We start from the raw sequence: 15876 nt of genomic DNA, 5'->3' as shown, positions 1-15876 counted from the left end.
TTGCGCATGCTCAGTCATTGTTTAACTGCTACAGCACTTTCAGTCTTTGAAAAACTCAGCTAACTTAAGTAAGTTCTACTTTGGGCACCATGTTCCTTCTTCAGCCTGGATTTTGTGCATAGAGCTGAATCTTCTTATCACGTGAGGCCGACACAACAACCGAGCAATTTAAACTTTTGGGCTGCTCCTGTCCCCGACACCTTCCCATTCCCATGTTGACTTCCCATCCCCCAAATGACTTCTCACCCCCAAGTCTCACTCGCAGAACCGCCACCCACAGCCATTCCCCATCAGGACCAGACATCCCCAAACCAATTCATGGCGGGGACAGCAGGGGAGGGCTGTGTCCAGCCCCCTTCCCCCCCCCCAACCCCCCTCTTGCTGAGCGATGCGGGAAGAAGTGCAGGCAGAGGCTGTGCAGGGTGGAAGAGTGGTAATTTATTCTTCCTGGGGGAATCGTGGCTGCCACCCCCAGCCCGTCCCCAGCTGAGGCCCGGCCGCCTGCTCAGGCGGGGGGCCCGGCCTGCCGGCCCGCGTGGTCCCCATGTCCCGGCTCCTCCTGCCGCACCCTGTGCAGCCAGGATGTGTCCCCGACGTCGGCGTCCTGCGGGGAGCGTGGCAGTCTGCGCCCGACCTGCCCCGCGTGCCAGGAGAAGCTTCTTTCAAGTCTGTGCTCCGTGGAGGGGCTGCGCGCCCTGCGCCGGGGCGAGACGCTGCGGGAGCGGTAGTTGGAGGGGCTCCTCTGCCCCTGCCGCCGCTGCTGCTGCTGCCGCCGCCCCAGCCGCGCGTTGCGCTGGAACCTTCCGCGGGGTCTTCGGGCCAGGCGCACGACTGCTACGATAGGCCCGCGGCACATCGGGCAGGTGTTTCTTGCCTCCGCCCAGACGTGGATGCACTCCAGGCAAAAGGAGTGCCTGCAGGGGTCCACGCGAGCTGCGCTGGACAGCGGGCCCAGGCAGATGGGGCACATCTCGTCCCCGGGGGCATCCTCGGGCTGCTCCTGCCGCCAGCTCATGGTTCCGGCAGCTTCCGCGACGTGGAACCGCTCGTCCTGTGGGGGAGGCTGCCCTGGTGCTGGGCGCTCAGCAGCAGCCCAGGGTCTTCAGCACCGCGATGTCTCCTGGGTTGCCGGCAGGACCTCAACGCCTCGCGTGCCACCAGGAGGACTACTGCAGAGAGAAGCAGGAAGAAAATGTTGTATCAGCAAGCAGACGTTAGCTTTCTAGGTTCTACCAAGTTGTCTAGAGTGCTGTAGCTGTCAGCAGTGTGTATATGGATTGCAAACACAGACTAGGCTTAGGCCAGATGAGGCACGGGGATGTCTATAGGTGTGAGAGCATTACCGAAGGCCCTTGATGGCTCGCGTGCAACAACAATGGCTTTGCGTATGCCTATAGCACTAGCTCCGCCTCTCTCTCTCCTTCCAGCCGTGGAGACTCGAGCTCTCGCCTACCACCAGCCGGACTGGCCGCAGGCGCCCCGTGCAGGGCATTTATAGGCAGCCCCCTTCTGTGAGGCCAGAGGTGACATCACAAAGGTTTCAGGGTACCCCTGATGGCAGCACTGACTTGATGGGAGTCTCAGGTATTTCAAGTGACACTTTATTCTTGATACCTCAGTGCCCACTCCTTGGCCCAGTCCTGGATTCTACCTCTTCCAAGATGGCTTTTCTTAATTAGCCTGATACCGCTCTCCGCTGGGCTCCTGTCAGCGTGGAGCAGCCATCTCAAGTCTCACAACTCTAAGGAGACCTCTGTCAGTGCTTCCCTCAGGGGCACCCCAGACCCTGCTGATGTCACCTCTGGCCTCACAGAAGGGGGCTGCCTATAAATGCCCTGCGCGGGGCGCCTGCGGCCAGTCCGGCTGGTGGTAGGCGAGAGCTCGAGTCTCCACGGCTGGAAAGAGAGAGAGACAGGCGGAGCTAGTGCTATAGGCATACGCGAAGCCATTGTTGTTGCACGCGAGCCATCAAGGGCCTTCGGTAATGCTCTCACACCTATAGACATCCATGTACCTCATCTGGCCTAAGCCTAGTCTGTGTTTGCAATCCATATACACACTGCTGGCAGCTACAGCACTCTAGACAACTTGGCAGAACCTAGAAAGCGAATGTCTGCTTGCTGATACAACATTTTCTTCCTGCTTCTCTCTGCAGTAGTCCTCCTGGTGGCACGCGAGGTGTTGAGGTCCTGCCGGTGACCCGCGAGACATCGAGGTGCTGAAGACCCCGGGCTGCTGCTGAGCGCCCAGCACCAGGGCAGCCTCCCCCACAGGACGAGCGGTTCCACGTCGCGGAAGCTGCCGGAACCATGAGCCGGCGGCAGGAGCAGCCCGAGGAGGCCCCCGGGGACGAGATGTGCCCCATCTGCCTGGGCCCACTGTCCAGCGCAGCTCGTGTGGACCCCTGCAGGCACTCCTTTTGCCTGGAGTGCATCCACGTCTGGGCGGAGGCAAGAAACACCTGCCCGATGTGCCGCGGGCCCATCGTAGCAGTCGTGCGCCTGGCCCGAAGACCCCGCGGAAGATTCCAGCGGAACGCGCGGCTGGGGCGGCGGCAGCAGCAGCAGCGGGGGCAGGGGCAGAGGAGCCCCTCCATCTACCGCTCCCGCAGCGTCTCGCCCCGGCGCAGGGCGCGCAGCCCCTCCACGGAGCGCAGACTTGAAAGAAGCTTCTCCTGGCACGCGGGGCAGGTTGGGCGCAGACTGCCACGCTCCCCGCAGGACGCCGACGTCGGGGACACATCCTGGCTGCACAGGGTGCGGCAGGAGGAGCCGGGACATGGGGACCATGCGGGCCGGCAGGCCGGGCCCCCCGCCTGAGCAGGCGGCCGGGCCTCACCTGGGGACGGGCTGGGGGTGGCAGCCACGATTCCCCCAGGAAGAATAAATTACCACTCTTCCACCCTGCACAGCCTCTGCCTGCACTTCTTCCTGCATCGGTTTTACTGGGGGGGTTGGGGGGGGGCTGAACACAGCCCTCTCCTGCTGCCCGCAATACAAATTGGTTTGGGGATGTCTGGTCCTGATGGGGAATGGCTGTGGGTGGCGGGTCCGCGAGTGAGACTTGGGGGTGAGAAGTCATTTGGGGGATGGGAAGTCAACATGGGAGTGGGAAGGTGTTGGGAATGGGAGCAGACACATGGTGACGTAGCCCGAGTGGAAAAAAGGCTGACAGCAAAAGTCTCCTAAAAGCCTGGCAGCAGAGAATGCCTGCCAGCTGCGGAACCGGGCCTGGCAACCTGCAGCAGCATCCCTGGAAGGCGCTGCTGGCCTCCTGCAAGTGCAGCCTAAGAACCAGAGGCTGTCTCCAGGTGCCACCACCAAGGGCAAAAGCAGGGAACTACAAGAGCAATGGGCTGTCTGAGAAGGAGGAACGGCTCTGGGAAGGGTGCCATTCCCAGAGACTAGGAAGCATCGGTGTCTATCGCTCGTCTCAGGTGAAACACAGAAATTAGCAGCAGCTTTTGGCTGCTCTAAGGAGGTGGTGTCCTCTGCTCTCTTCTGTCTCTCTTAATAGAAAAAGGACTCCTTGTCGACCCTAAATGGAGCGCCTCTCCCCCTCAGAACTTCTTGTGCTGCACAAATTGTTCTTGCCTACATGACATCCTAAATCCAGTGAACCTGTGCTGGGGATTCCCGGCTGACTCTGAACTCTGATGGGAGCCTCACGTCTTTGCAGTGATGCTTTGTTCTTGACTCCTTGGTGCCCACCCTCGGGCCCACTCCTGGGTTTGGTCTCTTCCAAGATGGCTTTTCTTAATTAGCCTGACACCTCTCTCCACGCTTGCCTTGAATCACACAATATTGCCCAGTGGTGGTTTGCGGCCATGTGTGATAACGAGAACTTTTCAGCAAAGAAAGCCTCCGTGTATCGCAGCACCCTACCAACTCCCACTTGCCGTCTCTCCACACCCGCAGGCAGGCGGGCATCCCTGAAGGGCTCAACCCTTTGGAAGGTCACGGCATGAACTTTGTTGTTGTCAGAAGCGGGATTCTGTAAAATGTGCACTCCGGGATGCTTTTGAGGAGATGGTAGAAGAACACTGGGAGGTGCACGAGGCTGTCCTGGTTTCAGCTTGTTGTCTTCCCAGTAGCTGCTACGGAGCTGGGTTCTGGATTTCAGAAGAGAGTGATGCTGACAACACACCGACCTTTTAGTTGTCGCAGCGCCAAAGCCGTTCCAGCTGCCCACACCGCCCTGCCAGCCAGGAGGCTGCGGGTGCACCAGGAGCTGGGAGGGGACGCAGCCAGGACAGCTGGCCCAAACTGGCCAGAGCTATGTCCCATACCCTACGGGGTCGTGCTGAAGACTGGGACTGAGCAGGTTGGTCAGAGTGTGGCTGCCACCGCGCGGGGTCTGTCTGGGCATCATCACTCAGTGGGCAGCGAGCAATTGCATTGTGCGTCACCGTGCATTCATCCTGGAGGAGAGAAGGCTCGGCGGGATCGTAGCAGTGTCTAGACATCCCCAAAGGGAGGATGCAAAGAAGACGGAGCCAGGCTCTTGTCAGCAGTGCCCAGCGGCCGTACAGCTCTAGGTGGCCCTGCTTCAGCAGGGGGCTTGGAGCAGATGACCTCCAGAGGTCCCTTCCATCCCCAGCCCTTCTGGGAGCTTCCTTCTGGGTAAAAAACAGGGCCCTTTTATACCACTTGTAATAGACAATAAATGTTTGTTCATTGCCTTTTGTATTATAAAAACAAGGAGTTCCGTTTGAGGAGCGGGAGTTGCAAAAGCTCCCTGCTGAAGTAAGGAGCTGTATCATACTTGGCTAGACACTATGAAAATTCTTTTGCTTAATGTAACAAAAAAGAGAACCCCCTCCCCTTCTCTCCTTCTGCATCTCAGTTGCCTCTTGTCTTCAAAGACCCTGCTGCAAAGCTCATGGAACCATCTCCTGATAAGTTGCTCAACTAGTGTATCAACATCCTGCCTTCCTGTCTCACGCTGGGCCAACATGACCAAATAAAAAAAGAAGTTGAACCACAACGCCGAGGAAGACTACGGCCTTCATCTTCACGACCACCAGAGGGACAGAGACGACCCCCTAGCAACAGTGCGCACAGTCGCAGAATATACCAGGATGTGCTGCGTAATCCCGGAATTACCAAGATATAAAAAGGGAGCCTGGCGGGGGTGAGGTGCGCGCCGCTGGCGGAGCCGAGACTCCCTGGCCGCCCAGCGCTGTTTTGCTTGCTGTTGCTTACTCAATAAATTCCTTTCTATTATTAATGCAATGCTCTCTGAAAATTAATTAAGGGGGCAACTTATAACAGGCACTGGCTCCCAATGAGGCCTATGTACAGCAATATGTAATGTACTGTGTGTGAAAGAAGACTCCACCCTGTTTTCCTCTTCTTCCAAGCCTTTTCATTCTGGTTTAACCCAGTGACCACTCTTCACTGCTTGCATATGAACAGGAATACAGTGCAAGTGGCCTGTGTTGGCCAACATCCTACTTTCACTCCCTGCCTCAATGTTAACTTTTTAATTGCTCTAGCAACTATTAAGACCAACAGCATCAACAATCAATGCCATAGCAGCTTGCGTTTCGTAAGACTTATGTGACAGGAGCCTTTACAAAAGGTGCTTAGAGTGGAGCAGAATGATGGTCAAGATCTCATCTTTGCCTTTGTGGGTGGGAAAGGAAGCTCGTATTTATTTAGACTATTGCATTTGTTTAAATACTGAATCATAACTGTAAGAATAAAACCTATATGTTAACCTAAGTGTAAGGTTCCTCTGCTTTCAGAAGGGAGATTTTTTTATTTTATTTTTTATTTTCCAAGAGAAGGTCTTAACTGGCAACAAACACAAGGGAGATGATTCCCTGAGACATAAATTGTTAAAACAAGTACTTACTGATATATAACAAAAGCTCTTGCACCACTCCTTGGCTGGTGTTTGGACAGGTTAGTCACAAAAGCTACATCTAGCAGTGACCTTGCATCTGGTATCCATTATGGTCCATTTAAAGCCATGGTAAACCCCACGTAAACGGGGGTTTACATGGCAAGGTTTTGGTAGTGGGGGGCTGTAGGGGTGGCCTCTGTGAGTAGAGTCCATAAGCTGTCCATGTCAAATAACAGATAAGGGCCAATTTCAGCTGGCTCTAAAGGGACCGACTGCTGGCCAGAACCAAGCCAATGAGCAGCATTGTTTATGTCTCTGTAAGAGCAGATTTAAGAAAGGGAAACAAACTGCTATGTTCTCCCAGCAGCAGCTAGGAGAGTGAGGAGTGAGAAGCAGCTCTGCAGCCCCCAAGGTCAGAGCAGCAAGAGGGCAGGAGGTGCTCCAGGCAGAGAGCAGCAGTTCCCCTGCAGCCCGTGCAGGGAGAGGCCCCTGGTGGAGCAGGCTGTCCCCCTGCAGCCCATGAGTCCCACATGGAGCAGATCTCCACGCTGCAGCCCCCCCATGGGTGGAGGAGCCCCCGGTGGAGCAGGTGGATGTGGCCTGGAGGAGGCTGCGGCCCATGGAGAGCCCCTGCAGGAGCAGGCCCCAGGCCGGAGCTGCAGCCCGTGGAGAGGAGCCCACGCAGAAGCAGGGGTCTGGGGGGAGCTGCCGCCCACCCGTGGGGGACCCGTGCTGGAGCAGTTTGCACCTGGGGGATGGATGGACCCCATGGGACGGAGCCGTGTGGGAGCAGTGCTTGGAGAGCTGCTGCCTGTAAGCAGCCCCCGCAGGCTCAGTTCGGGAAGGATGGCATCCCGTGGGAGGGACCCCACAGGGAGCAGGGGCAGAGTGACCGTGAGGGAACGGCGGAGACAAAGCTTCAGGGACTAATGGCAGCCCCCATTCCCTGTTCCTCCGAGCTGCTTGGAGGAGGAAGAAGGAGAGGGTGGATGTGGGGGAAGGAGTTTTTAGTTTCTCACTGCTCTAACTAATGTAATTTATTGCCTATTACCAATAAATCTCCCTGTGCTGAGTCTGTTTTGCCCATGGTGATGATTATTAAGTGATCTCCCTGTCTTATCTCAACCCTTGCACCATTTTCATTATTTTTTCCTTTGAGGAAGGGGTAGGGGGCAAGAGCAGTTGTAGAGGAACTCAGCTGCCTGGCTGAGTAAAACTACAACCCTGAGCAGGCATTACAATGTTACATGTATCATGGTGTTATATAGCCTGCTGCGGGCAGCCATGTTACGGTGGCTGCCTTCTATTCTTAGCTGATGTGTGTTACCACACTCAAACATCTCCTTCATGAAGTCATGCATCAAGCAGATGTTCCTGATGAGCATCTAATGTGATAAAAAGCTAGGTTTTAGATAACCGTATTACGTAGTTCTTGCAGCTAGCAATTTAGCAATTCAAGAATGAAATTCTGGACTGAGATCAAGAAAGTAACATGCTTAGAACAACTCAAATAGTCTGTTATGCCTGCACCATTTTCTTTTCATGCTTTTTATACGTAAGAGGACTGGTAGACATCCAAGCTCTTCTCTTTCCTAAAATAACATCGTTTATTATGAGATTCACAACACTTGTTTGGTTTTTAAGTTACATTTCCATTGCCTTCGACTCTTGCACTTTTTCAGTAACGTAGATTGTCCATGTAACATGACAGCATTTTGAGAGATTTATGGTATTTGCCTTCTTTAGGCAAATATCTTAGGGATTTCTCCTAAAGAAATTTAAATCCATGACACCCCTTTCTGATTTCATCACTTTAGTTTTCAAAATAGCTGTTCAAGCTCTGCAGCTAGTGCCCAAGTAATGTGAATAGAAACACAGAATAACAAGCTTTCACCATATCTGTGCCTTCAAATCTTTCACTATCCTAAACTGAACAAATTTCTGGAAGAATTGACAATTTTTTTTTTTTTTTTTACTGTTTTTTGACTAAGCTAGTCCTTTGAGGGGGAACTGTCTACACATCTTAAAAAGCCACAAACCACCAAAGGCATTAAAAGCTAACAGTATCCTGAGAAATACGTTAATACTTCAACTAAAGAAGCTGAGGTCTGCTGGGCAAGCTAGAATAAAAATGAAAAGGTTTGAAATCTCTGCCCTCATCCAGCATATTTTTTGAAGCTTTCTGAGCTGTGCTGGGTCTGGCTGGGATGGAGTTAACTTTCCCTGCAGCAGCCCATACAGAGCCGTGCTCTGCACGTGTAGCTAGAACAGCAGTGGTATCACACCAGTGCTGTGTCTACTTCAGAGCCCTGCTGGCACAGCATCAGGACTCCCTCCAGACCCAGCAGGTTGGGGGTGGGCAAGAGGTGAGGAAGGAACATCACCATGGCAGCTGACCTAAACCAACCAAAAGGATATTCCATACCATGCGGTGCCACACTCAGCAATAAAAGTGGAAAAAGGAAGGAGAGGGGAGGGGTGGGCTCTTGTTATGAAAACACCTGTCCTCCTACACAATGGGGCTAAGTGTATTGAGGCCCTGCTTCAAGGATGTGGTCAAGCATAGCTAGTTGGTGGGAAGTAACTTTCCTCTCTCTCTGTGCTTTAACACAGCCGTTGCTCTTTACCCCCCCCCCTTTCCTCTTCCCCTTTAAATTATTTAATTTCCCCTTAATATTTTTTCCATTAATAATTATTTTTCCTTTAATTAAATTATCCTTATCTCAACCTGTGAGGTGTTTTTTTCTTCTCTTCCTTTTCTGAGGAGAGGGAGTGATAGAGCACTTGTGGTGTTCAGCTGCCTAGCAAGGTAAAACCACTGCATGAACTTATAACAAATTCCATACAAGTCCTTTTTTTTTTTTTTTTTCTTCCTATCACCTCTGCCTGCCTCCAGCTCCCCCATTTTGCAGGCCCTGACTATGTTTGCCCTTTTCTGCCTACTCCCCTTCACGCTCCAGAACCTTCCCAGACGAGCGTGCTCCCCAGTAAAGCATCAGTTCCAGCTTACTTCTTTTTTGGTGGTTTGGACCTGGCAGGACTGGATTGACAGCCACAACTCCTTTAAACAAAATGCAACATACATTAGCAAGCAATGATCCACAATTACCACCTGTCAACATTTTATCTGGCCACATAATGCATCCCACAGCATAGAAAATAATAATAATAAAAGTATTTTTTTTTAGTTAAGAAAAAGTTGTCCGCAACTTGGCTTGGTCTTTATGGATTTTCAAAGCCTTCACTTTTCTTAGCTATTAGTTGGCATTTATCTTAGGTTCTACATGTTTTGCTACTTATGGAATTTTCTTTGCAGTAAGTATTCTAAGACCATACATCAGATTTTTGAGGGAGGTAAGTTTATTGACTCTTCCAAAGAAGTCTGAAAAATTACAGTAAAAATACTAGCTTTAAAACAAAGGATGAGGCTTTTTTTTTTTTTTTTTTTTTTTAACAAAACAAAACAAAACAAAAAAACCCTTTCAGGATCTTTACCATAGTGATTAAAATGACACCCTGCACCTAGCCTGCATTAACTCTCTCTGCTGGGCTCATCAGTTTGATTCATTTTGAAATGTTGGGAACTTTATTTGTTTAGGATAAGATGACCATAAAGAGGTAGAAGTGTCTGATTTGCAGCATTTCTAATAGTGTAATTTCACATTTTTTGGGCCTCTCAGTGAAAAAAATCTGTAACAAAACAGTAAAGGAACTAAAGTTCACAATTTCATTATACTACCTTGCTGCAGAAGGGTGCATTTTGATTGGTTTTGATTTTTAAAGCAGAAAATACACCTCAGTTTCCCTGAGACATTTTCTCCTTGAACACTTTGAATTTTGATAGCAAACACCAACTATGCTGAACGAGCAGCGTACGGTAGCATGCAAACCTTGAATTCAGCAGTTCTTCTAAAATGATCTATGATTCTAAAACTGCAAAAGAGCCTCACTTATAACGAACTTGGTTAAGTGTTTGATATTTACAGATTTTCAGTTGTTTTTTAATTAGGCACACCTCAGAGCAAGTCCCATGAAAGTTGACCACATACACTTTGTCAACTCCTTGTAGCAATGTAAAAATATCATGCAAGACTATATTGCACCCAGATCAAAAACCACCTGACAAGAACATCTAATTGCCATCAGATCTATTTTAGTAACCTAACTTCAACCTGAATCTTATCCTGAAAGCATCAAACATAGAAATCCACATTCAATGAAAATTAAGCTTGATACTTACTTAAGCTTGATACACTACTATGCTATTTTGAGGCCATACATTTTCTCTGACAGATTTATGAGAGGAACATACGATTTTATTTTACTGATTTTTTTGTTGTTTTTAGTGTTGGGGAAGGCTTTCCTCTAGTCATTCCTTGGAGAAGCACAAGCATGTTTTCAACCAAATAATCATACCTTCTGTGAAAGATGAACACATTTTGATACTGCTTTTGTTTTTCTCTGGATACCTTAAGGATTCCCCATACAGTTCAGAGAGAGTTTACTAGAAGCTATGCTGGTGATTTCAGAATGCCCTAACAGCTAAGAGGGCAAACCGTATTCTGGAGTACATTAAACACAAAAGAGCCATCTGGTCAAAAGAGGTGATTAGAGGTGCCATTGTAATTAGTGCATGGGAATAGCACAAAGCTGAGGCAGGGGAGGTTTACATTAGATATCTGGAAAGATTCCTTCATTGCAACAGGCATCCTAGCAAGGTGGTTGATGCCCCATGCCTGTCAGTGTTCTAGAAGCATCCTGGACAACGCCTCAGTAACATTTGCTCTTTTGCTTAGCCCTGAAGTGGTAAGGCAGTTGGACTTGATGATCTTTGTAGGTGCATCCCAACTAGCTATTCTAATTTCAAATAAAATGGGTGCACATAAGGCCAAGACATCTTATTTTTGTTGCTGTGTCTGCATCTTAATTCCTTCAGAAATATAACATCAGTTTATAACTGAGTTTTGCACAGGAGCAATCCAATTCAACACAAGCAAACTTGCTGTTCTGCAACACACTGAGGTAAGCCGCTGAAGTCTTTTGAAATTCTCACCAGCTCTTATATGTAAATGGTAGCTCTTACTTCTATATAAACGCATAGAAATGTAAAACAGAAAGAAGCAGGACTGTCTAGCCTGTCATTAATTATCTACAACACCAGCAATGTACCTACCTTATTCAAACATTTTAAGACACAAGGAAGATCAGGCACATTATTGTTATTTGTATTGCATACATGAGATCGATTGCCTCAGCATCAGCAAACCCCTTTATCATTTTTATGGCAGCAGAAATTCCTTCAGAGGAAAGAAATTCACACGTACCTCACTGTAAATCCACGTTTTGCCAGTTAAGAACATCACGTCCAGAATGTACCTGTAACTTCTTCCTCTGAAGGATAACTCACGGATTTTGGAGAGAAAAAAAAAAGTAATTTATTTTCACTGCTTTAATCTCTCTACTGTAGTGTTACCACTTATGCATAAGCATTCACTCTTCTACTGTCCTATTTACAATCCACTGAAGTGTATACTCTACAAATACAATACATTTTCAGAAATGTCGGGAAATGCACAATTTTGTGAGGTTTAAAAAAGTGACACTCATCTGTACAGGATCCTCATATTTATCATCTAAAAAGTAAAATTTACAAGGCAATATACACACAGCTATATAAAGGGCAGGTGTTACATTGACAAAGCAGCAAACTTGCTAACACAATACAGAAAATGAAAGTGTTTGGGGGAATGAGACAATACATTTAGTACCGCTGAATTTACTGTTGTAAATTTAGTAATACCCATATTTCTAGAAATACGTAACTGCAAATCTGGAGAATATTTTGAAAAATATTAAGCATTATATACACGAGGTAAATGTACCTTGATCGTTTAAGAGGTATTTTGAGTTTAAAGCAACTGATATAGTGATATATATATATTTTTAATGTAAAATGATTAACACCTTGCAATCATTTCAATGGAACGATACAAACAAGGAACCAACTAAACAGTGAATTTCATGGCAGTCACACTCAGAACCATTACTGAAAACTATAATATAGCCTCTTAATCATTTGACACCTTCATGTCCCGATACAGTCAAACCCAATGTCTTTACCCTATATACAGAAGTCTTTCTTAGGATTACAAGTGAAACCATTGGAGGGTGACATGCTTGGAAAGTCAGCTTGAGAAACAACCCAGAAATCCAGCTTTTAAAGTTGGAAGGTCCCTGAAGAATTCCAGCATTCCAAAAGCAACTTTTCAGGCTTTTCAGCATCAGACCATTTCCAATGCTCCTTATTCTCCATGTCCTTATGCGTCCACTTAGCCATTGAGGCTTCAATGCTACTAATATATTGACTGAAATTGACTGAAATGATTAAACTTAAGTGAATGTTTAATGTACAATAAACATTTGTATCGATATTCATCAAAATGTTTTGGCATATACTTGAAATTATACAAAATTAGTATTTTGAATGCTAAAATATTTTGGTCCCCCTGGATTTCCAAGAGCAGATCTAGTGATATTACAATCTTAATTTAAAAAATACTTATGTGTACCTGTGTCCATATATATAAGATATGATCTTACACAGGTAACATTTAAAGTTACATAATATATACAGACACAGCCTTTGTAAAAGGTGTTCAGTTTATATAACGTAAAAAAAAAAACAACAACAAAACAAAACAAAAACACAGCTTGAAGTTGTGGTATCAGAACTGAGCACACGCAACTCTTATTCAGAGTTTTCCTGTTCTGCATTCCAATATGAATAACATGGTTGGTTGTTCAAAATGATGTTCATAAGGTCACATACTGCATCAAGTGTCCTTCCTGTGCTTTGTTTTTGCAAGCTTCTATTACAAAGTTAAAAATTAGAACACAGGAATTGCTAAGCAATTCGGGAGAATGAAGAATAGTAGGTGGTTAGATGAGTACAACTGACTGAATAATCTGCATGCCATTATGCTCTTTAGGTGCCACATATTCTAAGTGCTATAGAACTGCTCCTTACATTTTTGGAAACTAAACGTTATGGTGACAAGATTTTGTATGTGGTAATTACCACCTCTCTCCTCCCCAAATTAAGTTATCTGATGAATTAGATTGGAAACTCTCACACAATACCATTAAGATTATTACACAGATCAGAAGCATGCTGGTAGCTTGATGCTTCCGAAGTAGGAACTATACCATTTGTATCTAAATGTATTTAGTAAAGAACCAGGTAAAGAAAGGTATCACAAACTCAAATTTTAAAAAAATTAGTGTTTAAATAGGAAGCCTTCGAAATTAGTACAGAGCTAATAGTAAGTCCTCCTTCAATGCTGATCTGCTTTCTTTAAATATTTGTTTAGATATACAGAACTTGTTAGGGAAGCATACCAAGTAGGTAGAATGGGGTGTTTAGTTATTATAAACAGTCATAATTGGAAAACTCTGTGGTGCACAGCTGACTATTTGCATAGAAGCAGAGTTTATTTAAAATCCTCAGGTGAAGTCACTTTTGATTCAACTTTGCTTGATATAGGTCAGAAAGCACAACTGGGAGGTTAATGCCAAAAGACCTAAGTGTAGCAGTTGTACATACATTTAAACAATTGTTTTCTGCTAAGAACTTCCCTTTTATTTTTCTCCTGTTCTCCCAGATGAGTAAACTCATCCATAATGGTGGCTGAAGAAAGTATTTCACTGTTTGCAGTACAACCTCTGTCGATTTGTAATTCCCACATCAATTAAGCTAGCTCCTCTCCATGCAAGAATTTGGAAATGCAAGAGTTAATGAAATGCTAACGCTAAACCTTGGCAAAATCTTTTGCTACCTACATAGCCTCTTTTTACTGCTGTAACTACTACATGTAACAGACAAAGGAATACAATCTCAACTGCGCTCCTTTTCGCAACCATCTTGCCGAATAAAAAGAGAATAGAATTAAGGTTTCCCTGTATGTGCTGCATACTGAGAAGGATATTGATGTGCTCTAGAGAGTAAGAACTTAACTGTTAGGTTGCATATTAATTACCAGGCATATTTACATACAGAAATCCTACCAGACATTAATGATACCAAAGGTCAGCCAGATTCTTCCTAATATTGCAATTCAAATGATATCCTGGAGACAGTATTTTTAAAGGTTTCCACATGGATTCTCCCATTCCCCTTCAGAAGTTACAAATTTGGGCAGAGAAAACAATTCAATTTCTAAAGAACTTTGTAAAAATCTTGTGATATCCTTACAATTTCAGGCAAAACTTGACTAAAGCCATGCATACTATTCTGTCTTCTTATGACGACACAAGCCATCATAAGCATTATTTCTGTAACTATGAAGATGACAGATGGAGCCCTCTGGTATTTGTATCCAGAGACCTTCAGCTCATCCCTTTCTGTGTATGTGGCACACACAAAAAGTATGTATATAGGATGTGTAAGCAACTTCTAACTTTCTTGTTCAAAAGCCCAAATAAGTTCTCCCCAGTTAAAGGTGCACTTAATCCTCATTTAATTGAATTAGAAGTTATTTTTTTTAGCCTAAAGACTGTAGAACTGCACAGCAAGCAGACTGTTCTTAATTAATTTAGAGGAGGAAAATCTCCCTTAAGAACACCTTAGTCCTCTTCCTACTTTTCTTAAGTAGATGGGTACTTCAAGCATTTTAAAAGTACCACTTGATAGAAAAAAAATCTTACATGTAATTATGACTTATGACTTGATAATTACAAAATATGACAAGTGAATTATTAGCTTAAACAGTGACTAGCTTACATGGTTTCAAACTCCCACAGTGGTTTAAAGAGTCAGGTTTTGGTAAAATTAAAAGATATTCCACAAAACATATACTCACTGTAACGGGTGTGAATTAAATCTTAGGGAAAGGAACAGTTGAGTTTTTAACTTGTATTTTTGAAACCAAAAGTACCATAGGCTTTGTACACTCCTACTGTTTTGCATTAAAAGACTCAAAAGTAGCACTTACTGGTATAATACAATCTATTTTGAAGGCAATGTAGTGTTCTGAAAAAATGGAAAAAGTAACAGCAATCATGTATACAGTTGCATAAATTATGTTCCTCACAACCAAATGAGGTCAATTTGCAAGTCTAAGTAAAAGTCCAAAAGACATACAACCTTAATAGCTAGCAAAGTATACTCCAACGGTACATTCAAAATCTGAATCTAAGAACCATCATGGTGGTTCAGAATAGTCAATGTACCAGCCAGGAATAACATTGCTTAAAAAGCCATCAATGCACTCTAGAACAATATAGTGAACCAGTTCCATTTTAAAAGTGATCTCATATTTTTAGCACAGTTAACTAGAAGTTAAGACCAGCTATGAACTTTCCAAATAAAAAAAATACAGGTTAATAAAAATAAAACTAGACTACATGATGTTTTGTAAGTAACCTTGAGAAGAGGTTCATAGTGCACAGACAGGACCCAAAACAACTGTTTAGTTCACAAAAATCCTAGTAAGTGACGTTCCTATGAAGTATTAAAAGGCAGCAATATCCTTCTGTTCCCCCAATGAGGTAGAACAATTAATGTTCTTAACATGCCACTCCGGTGCAGATATGGATTTTTACAGTATTTTCGGTAGCAAATCCAGGATTACATCTTTATCCCCTCCTGTTGACTAAGCTGTGATAATGTTTTCTTAATGCGCAAAGCTGTTAGCCTAGCAGCTCCGTTGGCATACCAGCATTCCCGCATGATTTTCGCCATTACTCGTAATGCCTGCAAAGGAAAGACAAGTAATTACATGCAGTTCTGTTCCTATGTAATCTCTGTTCTGCCTTAGTCTCTTACTGTACATATTTCTGAAGTCTATTATATTACTAATACTAAAGCTGCATATTGTACATGTAGAAGAAAACTCAAATTCTTAAAGTTTTTTTTTCTGTAAATAAATCAATATAAGGAGAACACTAGTATGCTCTAGTGCAATTTTGGCTCACACAAAAATATTTTAATGAAGAATTAGTAGCTTTTCTGTGACAATTTTCTAAATT

At 45.4% G+C, this 15876-nt stretch overlaps 1 protein-coding gene across 2 annotated transcripts in view; it reads right to left on the bottom strand.

The window, feature by feature from the left end:
* Nucleotides 1–7514: 7514 nt before the first annotated feature.
* TGFBR1 (transforming growth factor beta receptor 1) overlaps nucleotides 7515–15876 on the bottom strand; it is a 37455-nt gene continuing 29093 nt past the window's right edge. For both annotated transcript variants that reach the window (XM_082752560.1, XM_082752559.1), the window contains exon 9: nucleotides 7515–15601. In XM_082752560.1, the coding sequence (XP_082608686.1) occupies nucleotides 15476–15601 (126 nt within the window). In that variant the 3' untranslated portion in view covers nucleotides 7515–15475. The remainder of the gene's footprint in view (nucleotides 15602–15876) is intronic.

Source organism: Aythya marila (genome assembly GCF_965140915.1).
Source record: "Aythya marila genome assembly, chromosome: 2".
NCBI classification, from domain to species: Eukaryota; Metazoa; Chordata; class Aves; order Anseriformes; family Anatidae; genus Aythya; species Aythya marila.
Note: the sequence above shows the minus strand (reverse complement) of the source record. Positions and strands in the feature narration are given on the sequence as shown.